General features: G+C 40.8%; 1 protein-coding gene across 3 annotated transcripts in view; it reads left to right on the top strand.

Annotated features, from left to right (window-relative positions):
- wdr35 (WD repeat domain 35) overlaps positions 1-14910 on the top strand; it is a 34674-nt gene that overhangs the window by 6144 nt on the left and 13620 nt on the right. For all 3 annotated transcript variants that reach the window (XM_088354370.1, XM_088354371.1, XM_088354372.1), the window contains 11 exons: positions 2125-2290; positions 2377-2522; positions 3812-3937; positions 4020-4205; positions 11483-11518; positions 11596-11656; positions 12120-12264; positions 12565-12634; positions 13405-13458; positions 13768-13874; positions 13977-14196. In XM_088354370.1, coding sequence (XP_088210496.1) covers positions 2125-2290; positions 2377-2522; positions 3812-3937; positions 4020-4205; positions 11483-11518; positions 11596-11656; positions 12120-12264; positions 12565-12634; positions 13405-13458; positions 13768-13874; positions 13977-14196 — 1317 coding nt within the window. The remainder of the gene's footprint in view (positions 1-2124; positions 2291-2376; positions 2523-3811; positions 3938-4019; positions 4206-11482; positions 11519-11595; positions 11657-12119; positions 12265-12564; positions 12635-13404; positions 13459-13767; positions 13875-13976; positions 14197-14910) is intronic.

Genomic DNA, 14910 nt, shown 5'->3' with positions numbered 1-14910 from the left:
GATAGATAGATAGATAGATACTTTATTCATCCCCGAAGGGAAATTCACACGTAGCAGTGGAAACTGATATTGTACTTGCGAATAATATCACCTAATGCAAGCATGTAAATGCTGAAAAGAAGGGGGCCAAGCACTGAACCCTGCGGAACACCACAGGTAACATTAAAGGGCTCGGATGTCATTTCGCCATATTTAACACAGTGCGTCCTATCTGAGAGGTAGGATCTGAACCACGAGAGGACGGTTCCTGAGAGACCAATCCATTTTTCCAACCGTTCTAGTAGGAAATTGTGGTGCACTGTGTCAAAAGCAGCACTAAGTTCCAGCAGCAGCAAAAGTGATGAAGCGCCAGAATCCATTGCCAGTAGGAGATCATTTGTTACCTTGATCACAGCTGTCTCAGTAGAGTGGTTAGCCCTGAATCCTGATTGCATAGATTCAAAAAGGTTATTCTCGCATATGAAATCATTCAGCTGCTGTGCCACTACTTTTTCAAGTACTTTAGAAAGGAAAGGTAGTTTTGACACAGGTCTATAATTACATAAGATTTCTGGATCAAGGTTGGGTCGTTTAAGTGTGGGTTTAATAACGGCGGACTTAAAAGCTGCTGGAACTACACCTGAGGAGAGTGATATGTTTATAATATTTAGAACTGAAGGTCCAAGGACGCCAAAAAGACCTTTAATAAGTGAACCTGGGAGCGGGTCGAACTGGCAAGTTGTCGGTTTGACCGCATTCACCACCTGTTTGAGATCATCAAGTGACAGTTCACTAAAACTGGACAAATTCCCTGGACAGCCACCCTGTCGTGCATCTGTAGATTTCAGCCCTTTAATATGTGTGGTATTAATAATGTCTTTAGCAATTTCTTCCTGTATGCATTGAATCTTCTTGATAAAGAAGACCATTAAGTCATGAGCAGAGTGGGTCGAACAAGAATGGGCCTTAACACTCTAAAAACCTAATATAGTCAATTCTACCTAAAGTTGACAATGGTTGAACTTCTCTGCAGTGTTTTGATAGACCCACAACTAAAAAGGACAGAATTGTTTAAAAATCATCTAACAAGTTAAATTTGTTAGGTGTTGCCTAAATCACTCATGTGATAGTCCTACAAATTTCTTTAACACCAGACACATCCCCCCCATCTGCCTTGAGCGGAATTTGAACCCTGATTCTTGCATTCAAATTCAGTGTGACAATTGCTTATGTTTACAGGCAAAACCATGTGTCATTGAATTAAAAATAGCGAGTGACTTTAGCTTTTCAGCCTGCCCAAAGGAAATCTTCAACCCAATTAATTTCCTCAGGGTAAAAGTACCAGTAACCTTATTTACTAAAAGTCCCTAGTTCCTGGCGAGTGTGTCACGAAAAACAGCAGTTGTTACTGTGTATGATGACCATTGGATTTTGGCCTAACTACTCTAGACATCCATCCATTATCTGCACCACTTATCCTCAGTAGGGTCGCAGGGGTGCTCGAGCCAATCCCAGCCTATCCGGGTAGCGGGCAGGGGAGACCCCGAACTGGTTGCCAGCCCGTCGCGGGGCACACAGAGACAGACAACTCACTCGCTCATTCACACCTAGGGACAATTTGGACCAGCCAATTAACCTGACATGCCATGATTTTGGAATGTGGGAGGAAACCAAAGTGCCTGGAGGAAACCCACACAAGCATGGGGAGAACATGCAAACTCCACACTGGAAAGAGATCTCATGACCTCAGAACTGTGCAGCAGACACGCTAACCACTCACCCGCCGTGCTGCCCCTTTTAGCATGTAGCTATTTTAAATCGGGTTCAGGGGACTGCTTCTATGCATTGTAGGCTTATATGCCAGTGCACTATACGGTACTTGAAGTTGTTAAAAAAAAAAGAAATACTGCAAATCATTTAATTGGATATATTTGAGAAATTTATTTATTTTCTTTACTTGATTTGGGTCACAGCTTGTCATTAGGGTAGAATGGTAGGCCTCAAAGTCCAACCAGTTGTAAACCAGTGCACCCGACTATATATGTTGTTTTTAAAAACTTTGGCTTATCTGGCCCTGTCTGTTTGACTTTGACACACTTGGTTTATATTAACTGCGAATGTTGAATGTTTTTCTTTTTTTCTCAGATGAAATTGAAAATCAACTGCCAGACCAACGTCAAAGGAGCAGTCAGGATAGCGGGCATCCACTGGTACTCGGGATCTGGTGGTTACGTGGAACCGGGCTGCCCTTGTCTCGCTATCTGTTTCCAAAACGGAAGATGCCAGATTATGAGCCACGAGACGGATGAGAGTAAGGCACTCAAGTACAAAACTTTCCTTAGATTACTTTCACCTGTAACAAAACCATATGTTACATCTCTTTTTTTTTTCCTGCAGACCCTGTTTGTATTGACACCACGATGAAAGTGGTCAGTATTCAGTGGAACCATTGTGGTAGTGCGCTGGCAGTGGCTGGTTCTCTCAGAGCTTTGAACTCTGACGTCGAAATCAATGTGGTGCAGTTTTATACACCTTTTGGAGAGGTGAATAAACTTCTTGATTTCTATTTAAATGTGTTTTTCTAAGAGACGGTGTATATTATTTGTCTATTACTGTATTGTGTCGTGAATACAAAAAATGAGTGATAAAAGCACAAGGAACAATACAAACTACAGAGACTCAAAGTGACCAAGCTGCACCTTTCTTCTGTTTATTTTGCTCAGTCTTTCTTTATTTTTTGGGGGTGGGGGGGTGTTTATGCTTAACAGCAAGATGGTGGACGATTGTCAGCTTAGTCTATGTGAAGCTCATGTTATGTCAAACTTATACAAATTTCTTGACTTACGAGTATTTACATAAAATGCAATAAAGGTGCTCAATAATACACACTGTTCATTTAAAGGTCTATGCCCTTTTTCAATTGTGTGTGAGATTACCAGGAAAGGTGGACATATACTTAGATACCGTATTTCATGTTTCTGTTGTCTAGCAAACTTTAAAGTTTGAAAGTGTTCTGTTAGTTTTTTAATTGAAAAAGCTAATATCCCTGATGTGTTTTTGGCACATATTAGTTTTACATAACAGGATGTTTTATATATTGTAGCAGATGTCCCTTTTATCTGGAGGGACCAAAGCATGACCAACTTGGGTGCTGAGGTTCTTAACTTTTGGGTTGACCATGGTCAATTTTTTCGTTATTTGCTACTTTTTTCTTTTCTTTGTTTTTGTGTATGTGTTTGTCTTGCTGTCGGTCACCTCTCTCTCGGGATATGACCAGAGTAGATAGATAGATGAATTGCATATCTGTGCTAAAACATTTATAGTATCCACACTTGTTCATGTTGTTTTAGATCATTTCAGTTGTTCTCTACAATTTTGCGGTCTATGAGGGTCTTCTGGTTTAAATACGGTTTTCTTACAAATATGATGTGTGACTTAAATAACATTATACATGATGAGTTGACAGCTTTTAGCAAAATGTTCACAACCAAGTTGTATTTTGCAGTTTAATGAAAAGATTATTTAAAATGCAATGCTTAGACTTGTGGGGATATATAGACCATATTTTAAAGGTATTCATTTTTGACCTTCCTTAAAGGGGTGTAAAATGTATGGCTTTGTCACTGGAATCGATCTATTAAAAAAAAAAAAAAAAAACCTTTGACCATCCAGTGTTAGATACTGTTGGTAGAACAAGTCTTAATACTTACAATATCTGCAAGTAACCCAACTTACTGTTTTGACTTGGGTTTTTTTTTTTGTGATCAGGTTTTTTTTTTTTTAAATCATGACGGCAGTGTTAAATGACAATGTTGGCATTATTTTTACACAGCACCTGAGAACCTTAAAAGTGCCTGGTAAAGAGATGACAGGAGTCGCCTGGGAAGGAGGAGGCCTGCGAATTAGCTTGGCTGTCGATTCATACATCTATTTTGCCAACATCAGACCTGATTACAAGGTAATTGATTGTCAAACACTTTCCAAGGTTCAGTACTCTCCAATTTAGGTTGAAAATGTTGTTCTTTTTATATTTTTCACAGTGGGGGTACTGTTGCAGCACAGTAGTGTATGCCTTCACAAAGCCAGAGCGGCAGGATTACTGTGTGATCTTCTGGGACACTAAAAACAATGAAAAGTTTGTCAAATATGTCAAGAGCCTTATGTCCATCACCACATCTGGAGACTTTTGTACCCTGACTAGCAAAGCCGATGACACCCATTCGCAGGTACAGCTGTTTTCCCGCCCTCTTTTTCAAAATAGCCAATGTATGATATTCGAATTGCCATTTAAAAAAATCAAGGTCTTGAAAAAAATTGAACATATGGCTTTTGGCAAAAAACTTGAATAAAAATATTTTTCTTCTACACAATTAAAAAACATACTGTAGTATTTGTGCTGTCCGGTTCCGGGTTATCGAGTGGCGGGAGTTTTTGTGTTGCTCACGTCGTCGCGACTACGAGATCGATTCAGATTCCTACTATAGCAGAATTTTGGACTGAGATTTTTTATCTCGAACAGTTGAAAAGTTTCAGGTAAGTATCTCGGACGATTGGCATAAGGTAAGTGCTGCGCACAATTGTTTTACAGTCGCGCTGCTGCCGATCTGGTGGTGAAGGGCAACCCCTCCCACGGCTGCTAAGACGCTGTTCGGCTTCCGACTGCTCACAAGTGAGTATGGGTTGTTGGAAAGGTTGCTCCCGCTTCCGTAGGCAAGTAGCCCTTCTAGAGGGACGTGTCCGTGAGCTAGAGCAGTTTAAAAGGAAAATGTTAGGTGCCGCGGACACCACTGCTAGCGTGGGTTGTAGCGAACCTGCTAGTCCGGTTAGCACTAGCCCTAAACGGCATGCTAATCACGGTGAGCCAATTCAGACACATAATAAGTTCAGCCCCCTAGCTAGTCCCACTCCATACCGGTCTACTGGCTCCCGCACCCTAGTGATAGGTGACTCCATCACCCGTAACATAAAGCTTAGCACCCCAGCCACGGTTATGTGTATTTCTGGGGCCAGAGCACCCGACATTGAGGCTAATTTGAGGGAGCTGACATGTAAATCTAGACACCAGGAAAGGGCTAGCTACACTGATATAGTCATTCACGTCAGGTCTAATGATACTAAAATGAGGCTATCTGAGATTACAAAGAAAAATATTGCTAGGACCTGTAATCTCGCCAGCAAGGTGAGTCGGCATCGAGTAATTGTCTCCGGCCCCTTGCCTGCGAGAGGCAATAGTGAGAGGTTTAGCAGACTAGTCTCGCTAAACCGGTGGCTGGCAGCATTTTGCAGTCAGCAGGGATTTAGGTTTTTGGATAACTGGCCTGCTTTCTGGGGCCGACCTGACCTGCTGAGGAGAGACGTTCTTCACCCTAACTGGGAAGGTGCTCTCACTCTTTCTTAAAATATAGATTACTGTTTAAGCCTTCCATGACAGGGTATACTAATGCAGGCCAGGTCACAGGTGATTAGTGAACCTGTAACCACGGGTGTGGAGTCTGTAATGCTAGAGCTAATTAGCGCTATGCTAGATTCATGCAATTCACATAGTTTTTGTTGTTTAGAGTGTTCCATTGCCTGCACCACACACCCTGATCTGTACTCTTCTATAGCATCTTCTTCTGTGCTTCTTACCTCTGATTCTCCCTTGTTAGGTGAGGAGGGAGAAGAAATAACATTATTTTCTACCACTAGTCATCGTGCTACTCCACCTCTCAACAATATGCCTGTGGTATGGAATTCGGGCTGCATCTGCCGTCATGCCAGGCACAGGACCTGGGACTGGCAGTATAATCCTGTGGAGGTTACTACTAAGGTTGCCATTAAGGTTCAAAACTCGGGAAAGGGTTCAGCTCAGTCCACAGTGCTGAAGCTTGGCCTTCTGAATATTAGATCACTAGCCTCCAAAGCTTTCCTGTCAATGACCTCATTAATGAACACAATCTTAACCTTATTGGCCTTTGTGAGACCTGGTTAAAACCAAATGAGTTTGTAGTGTTAAATGAGGCTTCTCTCCCTAACTTTGTGAGTTCGCACTTGGCACGACCATGCAAAAAAGGTGGAGGCGTTGCTCTTATATCGGAAGCTAAGTTGAAATTTACTCCTGGTACCCCTCCTGTTTTTAAAACGTATCGCCCACCTGGACCATACTCAAATTTTTTGGATGAAATTTTGGAACTGTTAACAGACTTAGTAAATTATGCGGACAATGTTGTAATTATTGGTGATTTTAATGTTCACATAAACCCCCCATCAAATTCACTTGCAATTGCTTTTAAGTCACTGATTGATACATTTGGTTTCAATCAAATAGTTGATGTGCCCACTCATAAAGATGGGAACACTCTAGATCTTGTACTGACCCGTGGCGTAGTAGCCTCAAATGTTACAGTGTTACCGTATCCTAATGCCATCTCTGATCACTATCTTGTTAATTGTGAGGTGCTGTTTAATGTTTACTGTGATAAGGAAAATTTAGGCTTTAGCAGTCGCAATATCCGACCTACAACGGCATTAGATTTAAAAGAACTATTACCTATGGTAACTGCAGCCTTCCCTTCGTACACTGGGTCTGTTGACCCACTTACAAACTACTTTAATACTGCTTTGGTTAATGTTCTTGATTCTGTGGCGCCCCTAAGGCATACATTTCGACCTAAGAAGCATAAACTGGTTTACTGAAGAAACCAGGTCACTCAAACAAGGTTGCAGAAAACTTGAACGAAAATGGCGCTCTACAAAGCTGGAGGTCTTCCGACTGGCCTGGTGTGACAGCTTGCTGAAATATAAAGTAGCTCTTGCCTCAGCTAAAGCACCGTTTTTCTCTAAGAGTGATCCGAGATTTTTGTTTGACACAATGGCGAAACTTACCAGTCAACAACTTAACCCAATTAGTTCTTATTCTGCTAATGACGTGGAATTTTTTCATAAAAAGATTCAACTAATCAGGAATGAAATTTTAAAAGAACGCTCTGTAACCTCCTCCTATCTCAAAGATGTGGAGGTGTTAAGTAAGGACCGTGTCGGCGGTTGTTTAGAAACATTCTCCAGTTTCAATGATTTGTCCTTTGATAGTCTAACAAGATGGTCAGTAGGGCCAAACAAACTACTTGCCTGCTTGATCCGTTTCCAGCTTCACTGGTGAAGGATCTTTTTGGGATCTTAGGACCATCAGTTTTAGATATTATTAATATATCGCTATCCTCGAGGATTGTTCCTGTAGCCTTCAAGTCTGCCGTTATTAAACCCATGCTTAAGCGACCTAACCTTGACCCAGAAAGCCTAGGTAATTATAAGCCAGTGTTAAATCTGCCATTTTTTGCAAAATTACTTTAAAAGGTCGTTGCACTGCAGTTAAATGACTTCATGTCAGAAAATAACCTCTTTGAAACTGTCCAGTCAGCATTTAGGGCAAATCACTCTACTGAGACAGCCCTGGCTAAAGTAACCAATGATCTCCTTTTAGCAATAGATTCCGGTGCCTCATCAATGTTACTGCTGCTGGATCTCAGTGCTGCTTTTGATACTGTTGACCACAACATATTACTTGTTCGTCTGGAATGCATTGGTATCTCAGGAACTGTACTCTCGTGGTTTAGGTCCTACCTGTCAGACAGGATGCAATGTGTTAACTATGGCAATCTGACCTCTAAACAATCTAATGTCCCCTGTGGTGTTCCACAGGGCTCTGTACTTGGCCCCCTGCTTTTTAGTATTTATATGATCCCGCTTGGTGACATTATCCGCAAGTATAATATTAGTTTCCATTGCTATGCAGATGACACTCAACTGTATGTGCCACTGGAGACAACTGGACGGTTAAGTTGTAGAAATCTGCAGTCTTGCCTTACTGAGATTCAAAGATGGATGTCACTTAATTTTTTGCGCCTTAACCCAGAAAAAACTGAAATGTTGATTATTGGTCCAGCTCACTGTCGTGAGGTGTTTTCAAACACTACCCTGAACCTAGACAAATGTAATATCACCCAGAGTGAATCGGTCAAAAATCTAGGTGTTATATTTGATCCTAATCTGTCGTTTCAGTCACACGTAAAAAATATTACTAGAATAGCTTTCTACCACCCCAGTAATGTTGCGAAGAGTCGTTCGATGCTGTGCCAATCAGATGCAGAGGTTTTAATTCATGCGTTTATTACTTCTCTGCTTGATTACTGTAATGTATTGCTTTCTGGTCTCCCGATGTCTAGCATTAAAAATTTTGCAGCTGGTACAGAATGCAGCAGCTAGACTTTTGACTGAGACCAAAAAGTTTGAGCATATTACTCCTGTATTGGCCAACTTGCATTGCTCCCAGTCCACTTAAGATGTGACTTTAAGGTTCTCTTATTAACATATTAACGTTTGCATGGACTTGCACCCTCTTATCTCTCTGATTTGATTTCCCCCTATGTTCCTGCACGGAGTCTGCGCTCGGAAAATGCTGGTCTACCTGTGACTCCGAGAGCCAAGAAGTCTGCAGGCTTGAGAGTGTTCTCTATCCGGGCCCCGGTGCTATGGAATGCCCTGCCTCCGGAGATAAGATCTTCTACTTGTGACTCCGAAAGCCAAGAAGTCTGCAGGCTTGAGCGCGTTCTCTATCCGGGCCCCGGTGCTATGGAATGCCCTGCCTCCGGAGATAAGATCTGCAACCTAAAGTTTTTAAATCAAGGCTTAAGACACACTTCTATTCCAAAGCTTATGATTGATGCCCACCACATATTCTGTATTGTCCTGTCTTTTTCCGACTGCCTGCCTGGTGGTGATATGAAGGAGAAGGACAATTTGAGATGAGTCAGCGGACCAGTGTTTGACCTGATGCATGTGAACGCCTGCATGGACCAGCTGGCAGAGATGGGAAGCTGCGTCATGGCCGTCATAGACTTTCTGGACTAGTTTACAGGCTGGGGGTGTCGCTGCTGTCATGCACTTTTCTGACAAATTTTCAACATGTTACCTAGTGTTTACTATGTTTGTGTACTGTATTACTAAATGTAATTCACCCTGGTCTTCCGGGAAGGGGGATACCACTTGTGAGGTCCCTTCTCAATGTTTCTCTTTTTCCTCACGCTGAGGTTTTGAGTTGTTCCTTGCCCGCATGTTGGTTTAAGATCAGGTAATTGTGTCATTGTAATCCTGTGCAGTCCTTTGAGACATTTTTGTGATTAAGGGCTATATAAATAAATTTGACTTGACTTGACTAGTTTTTGGTTTGAACAAATTTATTGACACTAAAAACAGAAAACAATCATGACAATCTCAACAGCAATTAAGCACATTCACAATATTATATTCCAATATTACGTTTTAACAGCAAACACAAAGTGAGGTTTGAACAAACCTTCTCGAAAATCAAACATATTCACAATTTCATTATATAACATCTTTGTTAGTGTCAATAGATCCGTCCAGGCCAAAGTCGATTGTCCTCGGTCTGAACAAATCCACCGACACCAACAGCAGCAAAACACAGCCATCAAGCATATTCACAATTTTTTTATATTTGACAATATGACGTGACGATATGACGTTTTAACATTTTTTCCTGACATTTTCAACATCAATTAAACAATTTCAGAGTTATTTTCTTTTAACAGTAGTTAACCAGCGTGTAAAAGGCAATACTATTGTGCAAGGGCATAGCTCTGCCATCCCACACTCCCAAGCAGCATTCTTCCAGTCCTCTGTGTGGGTCCTTTCCCTTCTGCGTGGGTCCTCTCGCTATAGTTACTCAACTGATACAGGATGTTGATTATGCATTGTCAACATAGGATGTAATAGGATTCAAGCCTAAATTACAGTGATGAGAGAAACATTGATGACATAATAAAAGGCAGTAGGTTTTATTTTATCACACCATTTTTACTCATGGTACCACGTTGTCTAGACCTTTTTATCTAGAAGGTGCACCTGATTGGTCAATCATTGTGCAAGACTTGTTTTGGTTGAAGTAGTTCCCATAATGCTCCATTACAATGTTCTACAACATGGCACCATAATAGAGCATTATGGGAATTAGTTCAGCCAAAACATGTCTTGTGCAATGATTGCCCCTGCGCCTTCATGACAAAAAATTCGAGACTACATGGTTCCGTGAGTAAAAATAGAATGATTATGAGATACAATCCAATGACTTTTCCTATGTCATGTAGATCCCTGGTGACCTAGTGAAAACACAATGGTTTTGGGCTTATCATTATTAGGCCACGAGAATAACATCAGACACTGAACTGATCTTTGGTACAAAAAGGTTGCCGACCACTGTTTGGAATGTCTTTGCATACATACATACCCCCAATGTACACATCCTATTTGAGAACTACAATGGCTTAGCAAATATGGATTCTCAAAGGAAATCTGTTGGGGCAGACTTGCTGTGCAATGAAAAAGTATAACACATAGAGAAGACCCACAGAAATACAAAATGCATTTTTAAAATGTTTAATCCATTTATTAGGGCACAAAACAAATCCTGGTCTGGTCCTGAGGCAGCAAGGAGGCCCAAGTTGAGGTCAGTGTTCATGACTCTGTTATAAGAAAGATACTGGCCAAAAAAATCCTCCATGGGAGAGTTCCTAGGCGAAAACCACTGCTGTCACAAAAGAACACCAATAATCAACTCACATTTGCCAAAACGCATTTTGATTATTCTTGATTATCTTTTGTAGAAACATTCTGTGGACTGATGAGTCAAAAATGTAACTTTTTGGAAGGTCTGCAGCTTGCTACATCCGTCATAAAAATTGCATAGCATTTGACAAAAGGAACATGATGCTAACAGTAAATCATGGTGCTGGCAGTGTGATAAGTCTGGGGCTGCTTTTCTGCCTCACACCAGAACAACTTGCCGTGGTTGATGGAATAATGAATTCTGGTGTTTACCAGAAGATCGTGAAGGAGAACTGCTGGCCAGTTTGTGCCCTAAAACTCAAGCGCTCTTAGATCATGCAGCAATACAACAATCTGAAGCACACCAGCAAGTCCACCTGTGGCTGGCCAAAAGAAAAAAAAGGAATGTTTTGGAGTGGCCAAGTCATGTCCGTATTTGAATCCAATTGCGATGCTGTGGTATGACCTTAAACAGGCAGTCGATGCTAGAAAACCCTACTATATGGCACATTTGAAACACTTTTGCAAAGAGAGTGGGCCAAAATTCCTCCACAGCATTATAAAAGACTCTACCAATTATTGTAAGCGTTTGATTTCTGTTATCGCTGCCAAAGTTGGCCCAACTTGCTATCAGCTTCAGGGGGCAAATGCTTTTTCCATAGAGTCCGTTGGTTTTGATTATTTTGTGCCTTAGTAAATCGAATCAACATTTCAAAACTGCATTTTGTTTTTCCTTGGGTTGCCTACGTGTGTTGTCGAAATTGTTTTGATGATCTGAAAATCTTGTGAGTGATGAATATGCAAAATACATAAATAGGGAAGGGGACAAATACTTTTTCATGTCACTGTATTTATGTTGAGGACTGTATATACTTAAACAGTTTACTTATTCTTTGGAATGAAGGGAAATGCTGACTCAGTGAGTGGGAGTCATGGAAAGGTAAGTTTAAATTCTTCAAAAGTATCACTCATTTGTAAAACCATACTAACTTGTCATAACATTTCCTGTTTTTTTAGTATGTCCTCATTCTCTGCAACTCAATTGGAACTCCACTGGACTCAAAGTACATCGACATCAGTGAGTTTTTACAGAAAACGGAAAGGCCTAATCCTACATCATTTTACTCACAAAGTTTTTTCGGAACTGCAAATTCCAGAAAAAACAGTATGTAGATTAATGACCTCAAGTCAATGTTAAAGCTCACACCTGGCATATGGAAAGATAGTGGTCGGCGCCATGTCTCTGACCGCCCACAGTCACAATTCTCTCAGCCTCACAGCAGTCTGCCCCCAATACACTCGGAGCAGCGGGCGTATTTAGACATCCCAAATATTCAACATTCCCTTTCTGTGCGGCCCTGCTGACAGTTTGCTGATGAGCCGAAGCCAAAATAGTTCAAAGCCTGCAGGTTTTAAAGGCTGTTGTCAAAAATAGTCTTATCTAACAGGAGAATCTTGTGTCAGATACGTGTCAGGTCAACTATGTGGCACAGACTACACAAATTGTTTCACCTTCTTATCTTAATGATTTCCTTGCTTAGGTCCATTGTTTGTCACCATGACCAGGACGCATGTGATTGCTGCATCCAAAGAGGCCTTCTACTTGTGGCAGTACAGAGTGGCGAATAAATTAACTGCCCTGGAGATCAACCAAATGACCAGAACTAAGAAAGAGGGAAGAGAAAGGTAAGTTGATTCATGTATTTTTTTTTTTTTTTTTGCAGCACATTCAAGGTCTTCCTTGAAAGGATGGCCTAAAGTTTACCCAGAGCACTCATGCCAAGACTGACAGTACACACCAAATCCTAGTCACGGAAACTTGCATGGAGGCAAGATAACCACACATCCCAAGTCAGGGAGTCTGTGTCTGATATCTGAATAGAATTCATTCATCTGGCTCCACTGCCAGCGAGACTCCAGACAGCTGGGGGCAAAGAGTCACCTCGGTGCAACCGTCTGATTTGCGCTCACTTCCTGTCTTTTTAGAGTCTATCACATTGACAGCAGTCCCACTAGAGTCAAAGACAATGGAGAAGACTTTGCAAAAGCATTTACAGTAAGTTACATGAGTCTTTATTTGTCATTTTAACTCAATTTCTCTGTTAGACTGAATTTTAAGAAGGATCATATGCTTCAGCATATGTCATGATACCACTCTTTTTGAAGGTATCGATGCACACGATGGTAGCTGGTATTGCCCGCCTTCTACTGGCTATTTAATAATCGCGAAACTAAAATGAAAGGAATGGTAAATTGCCATTAAATATATGTAACATCTGACTTACGACCTGCTCAATTTACTTCCCCCCGTACTCACAACCACAGCCAGCAGGTGCTCTTTTTCTTGCAGATTCACATTTTTTTTATTCGATGCAAGACGTAACAGCCCAGCAACACGTATGACAAATTTGGCAGAGACCTGTCATCCACGCATCTCATCCTCACACAGTCATCTACCACTACACTCAGTAACTAGATACTGTCTAGCCAACAGATGGCGATATTGTAGCAGATTTTGAATTATGACCGGTTGTTTGAAAATAATCTTGGTTCTAAGCCCGGATATTACTTGGAAATGCAAATGTATCGAAAAATGTCATGTTGGTGTTCAAGGGTATTTCTTAAAAAATATAATTTTTGTAGTGGTTAGGGAACTTAATGTATTTATTTGTATTGTTATGTGGTATCAGCATTGATGCCTAATCAAGATTTGAGTATTTATATCTATCTTAATAAATGGCATCGAACATACCTACTAAATATTGAAGTTTTGTAAATGCTTTCCAATGAAAACACACTGATGTGCACTTGTTTGTTTATTTTAAGGCAACAAGAGATCCTATCTGTTGTATCACAGCAACAGATACTACACTCGTTGTGGTAGGTGCATCTCTAATTGTGTTACAATTCATGCATCATAATAAATACAGCATCCAGAACTTGATAAAAGATAGTGATGCTGTTCCAGGATGAACTTAAAATGTACAATAACCTTTAGGCAATCTATTTAAAACCTTTTGTATACAGATGTCCAACTTTTTAGGGTTTACTATTTTTGAACAACTGTTTTATCTATGGTATGCAACCTCTCAATTTCTTAAAAAAATGTTTTTTTGCTGTTCAGTTACAAATGACCAAGTTGTGCAAAAAACACAAAACACTACCTAATATAAACGACGTGTGTTTCAGGGCCGCGAATCAGGTATCATCCACAGATACAGCCTGCCAAATGTCATTCTTGTCCAGAAATATACTCTTAATAGAGCCCATCATCTTTCTTTAAACTGCAACTCCAGGCAAGTTCTCACTGTAGTCGCTGTGCATCAAATATAGGTTTTACATAAGCTTGATTTTCCTCAGAACTGATGATTGAATGCTGAAATATTTACCTCCTTTAGTCGACTGGCGATTATCGACATCACAGGCGTGCTGACTTTGCTGGACTTAGAGGTGCACGCATCCTCAGGAGACGCAACTGGCAGTCAGCTGTCAACAAGGGATGTATCGAAGCTTGAACGCAAAGACGTTTGGGATTTGAAATGGGCAAAGGACAATCCAGATCTGTTTGCCATGATGGAAAAGACCAGGATGTATGTTTTTAGGAACTTGGACCCAGAGGTGAGGTATTGCTAAGTGTGATTGAACATGTTCAGAATGTTGGCTCTTTGCTGATTTGTTTACAGTGCCTACAGTGAAAATAATCAGCCCACATTTTGCCACATTTCAAACTTCAAGCATAAAGATAAAAAATAACCTTTGGTCTAGAATCAACAAGTGGCACAAAATCTTTTTTTATTTATCATACTTTCATAATGAATACTAAACAGAATAATTGGGAATGCAATATTAATCATCCCCCTTGCATTAGTACTTAGTAATGCCACCTTTTGCTGAAAATTGTGATTGGATTCAGGTCTGGATTTTGACATCCCAACACCTGCATATCTTTATTTGCGATTCTTTCCATTGTAGATTTGGGTTTTACGTTCTGAGTCTTCTTGTGGGATAAATCACTGTCCCAGTCTCGCAGTCTGCAAAAGACCTACACATTTTCTTCCAGAAAGGTCTTGTAATTGGCTCCATTCCTCTTCCCATCAATTTTAATCTCCCTGTACACACATATTGAAGAAAAGAAGGCCCATACCATAAAGCTGCCACCACCGTGTTTGACAGTAGGGATGGTGTGTTCTGTGTGACTAGCTGTGTTGCCTTTATGCCAAAAACTTCGTTTTGCATTGGAACCAAAGGGTTCAGACATCGTTTCCTGTGATTTAGAGCACCTTCTCCCTCATGCTTGGTGTGTAATCTTTAATAGAATCCGATGGATCATTC

The sequence above is a fragment of the Urocampus carinirostris genome, chromosome 15 (genome assembly GCF_059441175.1).
Source record: "Urocampus carinirostris isolate Australia breed hairy pipefish chromosome 15, RoL_Ucar_1.0, whole genome shotgun sequence".
Lineage (NCBI taxonomy): Eukaryota > Metazoa > Chordata > Actinopteri > Syngnathiformes > Syngnathidae > Urocampus > Urocampus carinirostris.
The sequence above is the reverse complement of the archived record's forward strand: the minus strand, read 5'-3'. Positions and strand labels throughout refer to the sequence as shown.